Source organism: Lepisosteus oculatus, chromosome 8 (genome assembly GCF_040954835.1).
Source record: "Lepisosteus oculatus isolate fLepOcu1 chromosome 8, fLepOcu1.hap2, whole genome shotgun sequence".
NCBI classification, from domain to species: Eukaryota; Metazoa; Chordata; class Actinopteri; order Semionotiformes; family Lepisosteidae; genus Lepisosteus; species Lepisosteus oculatus.
Genome location: NC_090703.1, coordinates 4,187,693 through 4,197,027, shown reverse-complemented (window position 1 = coordinate 4,197,027; position 9,335 = coordinate 4,187,693). Strand labels below are relative to the sequence as shown.

Here is a 9,335-nt window from a genome sequence, read left to right as displayed (position 1 = left end):
GGGGAGGCCATCATGGCATGTTACATGTGCATGGCTTGAGACCTTAGTAAAGCTGGACTGTCACATGCTTTTAACACACCCTGATCAATGAGCATCCTGAACCCCACATTAGACACAAACTGACCACTTTCCTCTTTCTATCCCAATTTATTTTAAGGTATATTTTGTTTGGTTGGTCTCTGCCTTCCTGCATTATCCCTATACCCTCAGCAAACATTCAGACCAGTAGCTATACAGTATGCAAAATGGGAAAAGTTTCATGATTTTGCTTTGATCATTGAACTGCGAAAACAGTGCCACCTCCTGGCTGGTTTTTCCAGTGTTGGGGATTTTTAAATAAATCTGATTAAATGGTGGAAGTTGTAAGAAATATTTGTTTAAAAAATGGTTTTAATTACTCGGTGTTTAAATAAAGGAGGGGGTTTGCAAACACCTTATTTATCAAACTGTATAACATTATTTGCAGATACCAATTTTATTGGCAATTTTATTTCAGATTTAGGTGTTCTTGGTTTGCTTTATAATTGCTTTAACTGCTTAATTACTTGTACTGTAAGTGTTAGAGTAACTGACCAAATCCCTGGATAAAGTATTTTTTCTATTAGCATAAAAATATAACAGCGAGATGTTTGCAATATACCACCAGAAAGATGATTACAATTAGAAAAAGAGCAATTAGATGTCCAAGCTGAAAGTGATCAAAACAGAAAGTGTATTGTGATTAGATACATGCACCTTGTACATTGTAGCCAGGTCATTTCTGAGGCAACTATTAATAGACTATGTACAGTACAAAACATTGTAAACAGGATGCCTGTTGTTACTACCCCAGATATGTAATCTATCAAGTACAGAAGTTTTTCAACTAAAGGCAGAATGTGTTAGGGAACTGATATTGTTCTCTTTGTCACAAAGGCATAACTGCATTGCAATCTCTTCATTATTTGCCACCAAATCTTAGAAATGCTAAGTGTTTTTTATTCACATGTAAGTGGAAATTGGAAGAAAAAATGTCATTCAGAACTGGTTTGTCATTGTCTGAGCCTTTTAGTAATCTGCAGAAAATATTAATCATCTCTAGTCTTCATAAATATTTAATCGTCTGTGTCCGTATGTAATATATCCATTCACTGATGTAAGAGAACTGAAGAGCACCATAAGCTACCAGTTATTCGGTACGCCAGTAGTTGTATTTACTTAGAACGCTCAGTATTTCTCTTTGATTTCCAGCTGAAAAGCTTCAAAATCACAAAAATAAAAAAGTTGTCTTTTAAATGTACATTAACATTGAGTTAATGTGTGCAAACTGAACGCATTTCAGAGAAGAAAAAGCTTGCTGCCACACCTTCCTTGCAAAACTGACTCACAATTTGCAGATAAAATCACCAACCTTCTGTTAAAACTATTAATTCACAACCATCCATGCATCATAATCCACACACGAGCACACAGGGGCAATTCTGAGACTCCAACTATCCCAGCCAGTATGTCTTTGGAAGGAAGGAGGAAACAGGAGCATCTGGAGAAGTCCACATGTGGAGAATGCAAACTGCACAAAATAATTGCTGTGCCTCAACCTGTCGTATCTGTGAGTCACTTTGGATAAAGGTGTTTGCCAAATAAAGAAACGTAGCAATCCCAGGACCTAACAGCTGCAGCATGTGTAACAATGGTACCTGCACTGCTTCTGCAATTCCCCTAAAGGACAATACTTTTCACAACAAATCATGAAACAGGACTGAAAAAACAGGACACAAAATTGCTACATTTACACAAGACTGCATTATATTTGTGAATTCTACAGGTTTATTTCTGAATATTATAACATTGAAATCACACTCTTGCTCAGTGCATGAAATTGGCCTTTTGTTTTCCTTGCAAATAAAAAACCTGAACTCCAATATATTATATAATACAGTGTTGCTGGAAAGAAATCCACAAGAGATACTGAGAGGCAGCAAATGAAGTGGAATGAGTGGGCATTTCTGTCCTCCAAAAAAGGCCTTATTTGGTAAACATGCTCCTTCAGTATGTTATCAAGTACACTTGTTGAAGTTGTTGATCCGACACAAAGCTGGGAAGCTGGCAGGAGTGAATACATATGAAGAAAGTTACAGTAATTGAGAAATACATGAGGGTTTGCTAATAATAGGCATTCTAAATACAGTGAAATAAAATTATTGAGTTTAAAACAACTTTACCTCATTAATTTACGCGAGTTATTTTATCAATAGAAATTAATGTGTGAAATAAATCTTCGTGTTTACTGAGTGATCCGTGTAAGCTCAAGTAAAAGGATGAAATGTTCGGGTTGTTTAACCGCAGTGCTGTTGACACACTGCGCTGAATGTTTTAGTTTGGCTTGCTGCGTCACTCGTGCATCACAGCTCTTTTCTTCAATGTACCTCTGAGTGGCAAACCCTTCTCACCTGGTCTTCCACTTCACAAAATCCATCCAGTTTCTATCCGCTTCTTCCAATTCGGGGCCGCGGCAGAGCCGGGGACTATCCCAGCAAGCCGTTTTAGAGCATATTTAACCGTAGTAGTATCATTTCATGTATTTATTTCTTTATTTTTCACGCTGTTCTGACATAGTGGGAAGATGGAAAGAGCCGCGCCTGCAGGACGGTCTGAGGATTCCACACTCCCAGTCAAGGCGCGAGGAGGGACGAGAGCTGGCGGAGATCGCCGGGCTGGAGCTGCGAAGGCTGGCCAAACAGGATAAGCGACAGCAGGGCAGGGCGACTGCGCCGTCGTGCAGCGCCGGCTGGAAGCAGGTACAGCTCCATACCACAGGCCCAGGGCTCGGCTGGACAGGCGGCGCAGGTTCGAGACAGACAGACAGATGTACTCGGGCTGGATGCAGGCTGGTTGTCCTTCTTGGAAGCTATGAGCACTTCTCTTGCCAGGAGGTAACTCAATGACAGAGCACTGGATCAGTGGCACATCAGGGATGAAATACCCTGGACTAATGGACTAATTAGCCATTAAGTGGGGGCAGGCGGTGGGGACAAGCCTCCCGAGCAAGTCCTGAGGGCCCCAGGAGGTTTTTGACTCCTCATGCGAATGTGGCCTGTTTCCACGGAACAGGAGGCACACCTGGCATTGCATCTTACTTTCTTTCCTGAAATGAATTGACGATTTTTTTTCCACATGACACATAAAAACACACTTACAGCACAGAAATTTGAAATATAGCCTTGACATTAAACACTAAAAAGTTTGTACACTATTAGCTTTCCATGGTAGAAACCAGTTCGTCTGTGGCTGAATGTATATCAGGCCCTTGAACACGTTTACTCAGCTGGACTGTCAGATGTGAAATGGCTTCAGGCGTGTAACTGGTTTGCTGTTCATGGTCATCACTGGTCCCCATGGGAATGACATCTTCTGAAGCAGACCCTGATGTCTGGGAGCTATTCGACCTCTTCTTGTCGGCCTTTGCTGCTTTTCTCTTCCAGTGCACTTTGGAGATTTTCTTCTCTGTGTCTTTGTAAAATGTGGTTAGTAGATTAAACAGAAGAGCCAACCATGCCATTCCAAAGAGTATCCAGAAGGCAACCAGACATCGATAATACGGTTTTGCTGTGTTGATGCCTACAGTATGTAATAAATGGAAATTAAGTTAATGAACACTTCAGATTTCACTAAATGCAATATCTTGTTTACTAGCTGTAATAATGCTGCCAGGTGCTTATATAGATTCATTCTGTTTGTTCCAAACACATTTTCAGTTACATAGCTGATCAGATTATTTCGTGAGCTACACACAGTATCTGCAATGCTTCTAACCAAGCTTCGAAGTTCTTCATGGCTGAACAGTAAACTTCAGTTTACTAGACCTTTCTTCAAGGCTTACACAATTTTATTTTAAGTCAATGTTTTGTGTAATCAGTCATATGAGACCTGAAAAAAATTTCTATATATGTCTAAAGGACTACTCACTCCAGTTAGACTGAAAACCCAAAGACATTAGGCCCTACAGGAATTGAGTCTGAGATGCTTACTCTTAAAAAATGGTGTTTTCCAAATTGGGTGGAGATTGTATAATGTTAAAATAAACATGCATTAACCTTGAGTTGCAAATAGCAATGGAGAAGGAGCACTGAAGATTTAATGTTTGTGCTTTGCAACTGCCTCCAGCTATCTATAGTAATGTGTAGATTTGCAGGGCTGTGAGTTGTATAGTTTAATAAACACTTGGCTTTTTAACTGCTGTCTATTTCTCCACCACTACTTAGTTCTAGGCACACAGTGAGCTTTTAGACAGTGGTAGTGGCTGTGGTCATAGCTGAAGCCACATCCATTGAGGTTTGCTTATTATCAGCAGTAAAGGTTTTGTGAAGTGAGCCATTAGGCATCATAAAAAGTAATCCATCTCACTTTGAATTAAATGGTGCTTTATTTGGATATCCCTGGACTAATGTTGACTCTGCATATGGCACTTTTTAATGCAGAAATTGGACATCAGTGCAGCTAGATTTAGTTTTGCATGATGTAGCCTTGCACACAGTCCATTTCCCATGTTTGCTGTTGATTAGGAGACAGGTGGCTTTATCTGGATTATCACTTAAGCATAATCACTATGCTCTGCCTGCTGATCTCAAGACTGGAAACTTTTTATAACTGGATCTCCCTATTTTAAATCCACATAAAGAATAGAATCTAGAGCAAATAGGAAATTGTGTTTTTACCACATGGTATCTTGTGTTTCACTTTCACATTTCTTAGCTTCATATATTCATGGGACATAAAAGCAATTCTCACCAACAACATAGTCACCAAATCCAATCGTGCTGAGGGTGATAAACGCATAGTAGACTCCTTCTCTGTAGCTCCATTTTTCTGTGAGGCTGAACACGAATGGGGGTAAAGCCAGGAACAGGATTATTCCAACCACCAAGAAGAAAACAATGGTAAAAACCTTCACCCTTTTCTGCAACAGAAATAAAGGAAAATATTATGAAAATATTTCAGACCAAAAACTAATTTGTACTTTGTCTAACTAGTCTTTACGTAAGGAGTACTTGTTTGCATTGTGATTAATAACCATGCACAAAATACATCTGCCAGCACATAGTTATTATTTTTATTTTTAGAGGCAAATGTCTAAGATGGATGTTATGCTGGCATGGTGTTTAGCACTATTGCCTCATAGTTCTTCGATTCTAAGTTTGATTCTGAACTGAAGTACTTTCAGTTTGTCTTGCATGTCCTTTTTGTGTTCTTCAGCTGCTCTGGTTTCTTTTCTTCAAGAGTCATGCTAGCTAATTGAATTGAACCCTGCAATGGTGACACCTGACTGATGTATTACCCACTACTGCTACACTTAGCACTACTGCTATAGGTGTGTATAGGTACCTACTGCTGCTAGGTAAACTCTAAGTTGCCACAACAATCATATGAATCTTTCTGATAATGCATGCATGAATGCATGACAAAACAAATCTCAATAAAAATGTAGTATATATAATTCTCCCCTCTTCCTCCACCATTTGCCACTGAAAATGAAAATTCCCAGGCTATTTCCAGGCCCTATTGTTTGAAAATAGAGAAGTACAGCCAAGGTACATTGAAAACAGACCTTTTGAAAACTCTGTCGTACTGTGCCTTTAATTAAAACAACAACAACAACAACTACTACTATTTAAAAAGAAATTACTGCTGTGTTGAATGCATTCTACAGGGTATATGAGTATTTTGTTACCAGCAATTTCAACTACACCTCATCCATTCCTCTGTTGTATAGTCGAGTCCCCAGCTTCTCAGTCCAAGAAGACAGGATCTTCCCCACATGGTTCAGAACAATTAGGTTCAGGGGAATTCCAAACATCGCAAAGAGAACACAGAACATTTGGCCTCCTGCTGTCCTTGGAGCCAGGTATCCATAACCTGTATAGACACACTGTTAGTCACTACAGCTCTACGAAATGTCCTTGTTTCTCATTTAACTGTCTCCATTACAAATATTTAAAATATTTTTTCTCTAGAATTCTTAAACTTTATTTATTTTCAACCATTTCATGAAATGAACTCAACGGGGGGCGGGTTCTTCTTCCTGATAGCATTGGTATGATAGCGCTCGATGGTAAAATAAATCGAATCAGCAATGCGAATTTATTTTCTTGCAAAATCACCGCAGCAGTACTGGTAGCCTCTACATGATGTTCATCTGAAAATGTTCTCCATTGCACTACTGTCAGTCTGCTGTAGACCCTGAGCACTCATACAATGTAATTATGAACCGCTGTGATGAGACTTTACCTATAGTTGTTATTACGGAGCCAACAAAGAAGAAAGAACTGCTGAAGTCCCAGTTACTGCCATTACCCACAGGATTCACCCCACTTTTCACTGCTGCAGTCATGACCTACAAGACTCAAACGAGAGTAGCATGTGAAATTATCTGTACACAAACATTTGAAGTTAGAGGGCGAGTGACCATCCAGCAAAAAACCATCATATATTTATATATATATATTCATAAATTCACTTTACTGAAACAAATGAATATGAGAGGCCATCTAAGTGTTCCAAGGGGGAAAAGGTATTTGTGGAAATTGTTTCAAAGTCAGACTTTTTTTTTAAATGGTCACCTTCCAAAAACAATCATTTTTCTCTGTTTTTTTTTTTACAGTTTCTGTGAAGTAGGATTTGGCAGTTCTCCATTGTAACTCAAAGAAACGTGATCTTTTTTTACCCACGGAATACTCTGAAGATGCAGAAACATGTCGCCCTTTCCACAAACTCTATTGCTCATCACTTAATCTGTACTTGTATTCCTTCAGGCACCGCAATCCCGATGGCAAGAAACGCCACTTCTCCATTTGTAAAATTACTGCATACATTTAGCGTACTGTGCCAACTTTTAGGTGCTCGTATGTCTCTTTAAACTCAAAACTTCCACAAAAGAAAGGAAGTAACAGACTACTATTAGTATGTTAGTAGGAACATGTCAACATTGTTAACAGTGCTAGGAGGAAAGAGCTCTTACCTCAACAAAAGTTTCCACAGCTTCTTTGGTTAAACATGTGTAGTTTTTTAGAAACAGTAACTTCTGGAGGTACATTTCTTTTCTCATCTCTTCCTCAGAATGCTGTTCCAGCGCTTGAAAGACAGCAGCTCCCATAAGTAAATAAGCAAGGTACCCGATAATCATTAATACCGTTCTGGCGCAGCGCGAAGACATTTTTATTAAAGATTCCGGATTGCTCAATACGGAAAAAGCACTCTATGTAAACTTAGTAGTTTATATTTAGTCGTAATTACATTTTAGACACTGGATTCTTTGCATATATAATGTTCTGAAGGAATTCATGTCCTCGCAGATTCTAAAGTTTCTTTTTCTTTCATCATGTGCGATATATATCAAGAAATGAATATGCTACGACAGAAAACGAGGTAGACGATATGACCTTTAAATCCCCGGTCTGGGGAAAGAGGAGTGGTATAGCTCTGTTTTGACGACCCCAAAGCGGAAATACCAAGGTACATTTCATTGGTAGAAAACTATTACGAGGTGGGAGAATCGTAAGAAAAATAATAAGCGCTACAGATAGTATCCTAACTGCTCAGCTTGCCAGGAAGTTTCTGTGAGGAAACAAATTGAAGAGGCGCTAAAGAGACCGAGGAGGGTAAAGTCCATGGATGAATGACGTGCAGAGGCTGTCAGAATTAATGTAAATTTAAATGCCAAAAACAGGATTTTCTCCTTGCATTTGTTTAACTTTTAAGTCACACATTCATTTTTATCGATTTGAGTATCATCTACATATCCAAAATCAACTTAATGTACAGAACAGTGTTGTGTCTTACGCTACCGGTGTTTTCCAACGTCGGCTCGCTGTGTTCTATCCTGTGAAACACTACAGGCGCGCATCCAAATATATTCTCAACCTGTATGGTTGAACTGCGAGGAGTTATTAGCCTTGATTTTGGATATTCAATCAAACCTAATCAATTGCGTTTTAGGAATTAGGAAATACATTTGTATGACCTAGCTTCCTGTGCATTTTTTTTTCCATTCCATGAACAGCTCAGCTGATTCTTTATTAAATTAATCGCTGTGTTCCCGGTAAACAGGAATATCCGTCTTGCCGTCATTTAAGTTTCCACATCTTGGCACGTTAAAAATGTTAGGAAGTTAGGAACTAAGAAACAAATAGTCTTTGACAATTTCCTGCAACAATAGTACATCTCTTTGAAAAACAAAAACAACATGACAAAAACTGCAGATCATCGTCCTCTCATGCTGTATTCTGAAGTCTTAGTTTCGTGGCTTTTTTTTAGCAGTTCGTCACACGTACAGTAATATGAGTGGTTTATTTTTTTTATGAATTAGAAAAACGCAGAACACATCTAGTTCAAGTTTTGGTTTCGGTGCCAACAGGAACTATAAAACATAAGAACATAAGAAAGATCACAAACAACCAGAATGCCACTGGTCCATCTAGCTTTTTCGTAAAATGGAAGACTCACTGTGTTGAAATAGTGCCATACTGTACCTAACCTAAAACTGCTAAGGCCTCTTTGCACTGCGAGATATTGAGATGTGTGCCTTGTTCTAAAAAGGACACAGAATGGGTGTGGAGCTTTTATACTCCACAATCTACCGCAAACTCAGTTCTATTTAACAATATTTATATGTTTAATATTGTTTCTGGTCCTTACACAGGAAAGCATGGCAGTTCTTGCAGTTAGTAATGAGATGATATATTGTTTCCCTGGGAAGCATCTACCACAAGACAATGTGCAAGATATTGCAGAGAGGATGAAAGATTTCCTGAGTCTATTACTTTCACACTGGGGACACAGAGATGTCTTCTCTCCAGACAGGAGTATTATAAATTCACAATGGAAAGGGTGAGACACACACACACCATAACTTCTTTGCAACCTATTGTTTGTACAGGATATTTACGTAGATTTCCCCCCAATTATTTTGCTACTTAATTTCACTTATTTTCTAAATCTATTACAATTAATGGCACTGATGTTGCCAAACCAAAAAGTGAGACTGTATGCTTACACATTTTCAATAAATGACCCACAGAAAACTGTTAAAATGGTTCTCTCTACCTTAAAATAGCCATGTTTCCTAAGAAAGGAGTCTCTGTTGGTGTTTTTATATAAATGGTGTCCCATCTCAGATTTCTGTCTGTAACCAGTACCTGAAAACTTTCAATAGGCTGACTTATTTATAGTAGGTTGGAGGAATATTGCATGTTTAATAACCTCAATGAGCAGTTCCTTTATTTTGAAGGCAGTTAAAGAGAACTCATCGCACTGTTTTGTGAAATCATTTGGAATGGGCCCGTAATGATTTTCGGGACCTG

At 38.7% G+C, this 9,335-nt stretch overlaps 1 protein-coding gene across 1 annotated transcript; it reads right to left on the bottom strand.

The window, feature by feature from the left end:
• Window positions 1–694: 694 nt before the first annotated feature.
• On the bottom strand, window positions 695–7,630 carry LOC102690880 (potassium channel subfamily K member 16-like). Its single transcript, XM_015350060.2, has 5 exons — window positions 6,995–7,630; window positions 6,265–6,370; window positions 5,726–5,892; window positions 4,768–4,936; window positions 695–3,597 (listed from the first exon to the last, which is right to left on the bottom strand). Exons 1-5 carry the CDS (start codon window positions 7,187–7,189, stop codon window positions 3,233–3,235), a joined length of 1,002 nt encoding a protein of 333 aa, XP_015205546.2. The 5' UTR covers window positions 7,190–7,630; the 3' UTR covers window positions 695–3,232.
• Window positions 7,631–9,335: the final 1,705 nt, after the last annotated feature.

What these genes read in the sequence shown, in the direction of transcription:
- LOC102690880 (XM_015350060.2), bottom strand. Translation starts at nt 7,189, where the DNA reads ATGTCTTCGCGCTGCGCCAGAACGGTATTAATGATTATCGGGTACCTT. An exon ending in CTGTGGAAACTTTTGTTGAG is followed by an intron (nt 6,371 to 6,994) that starts GTAAGAGCTCTT and finishes TGAGTCTTGTAG; the next exon opens with GTCATGACTGCAGCAGTGAA. An exon ending in CTCCGTAATAACAACTATAG is followed by an intron (nt 5,893 to 6,264) that starts GTAAAGTCTCAT and finishes GTGTCTATACAG; the next exon opens with GTTATGGATACCTGGCTCCA.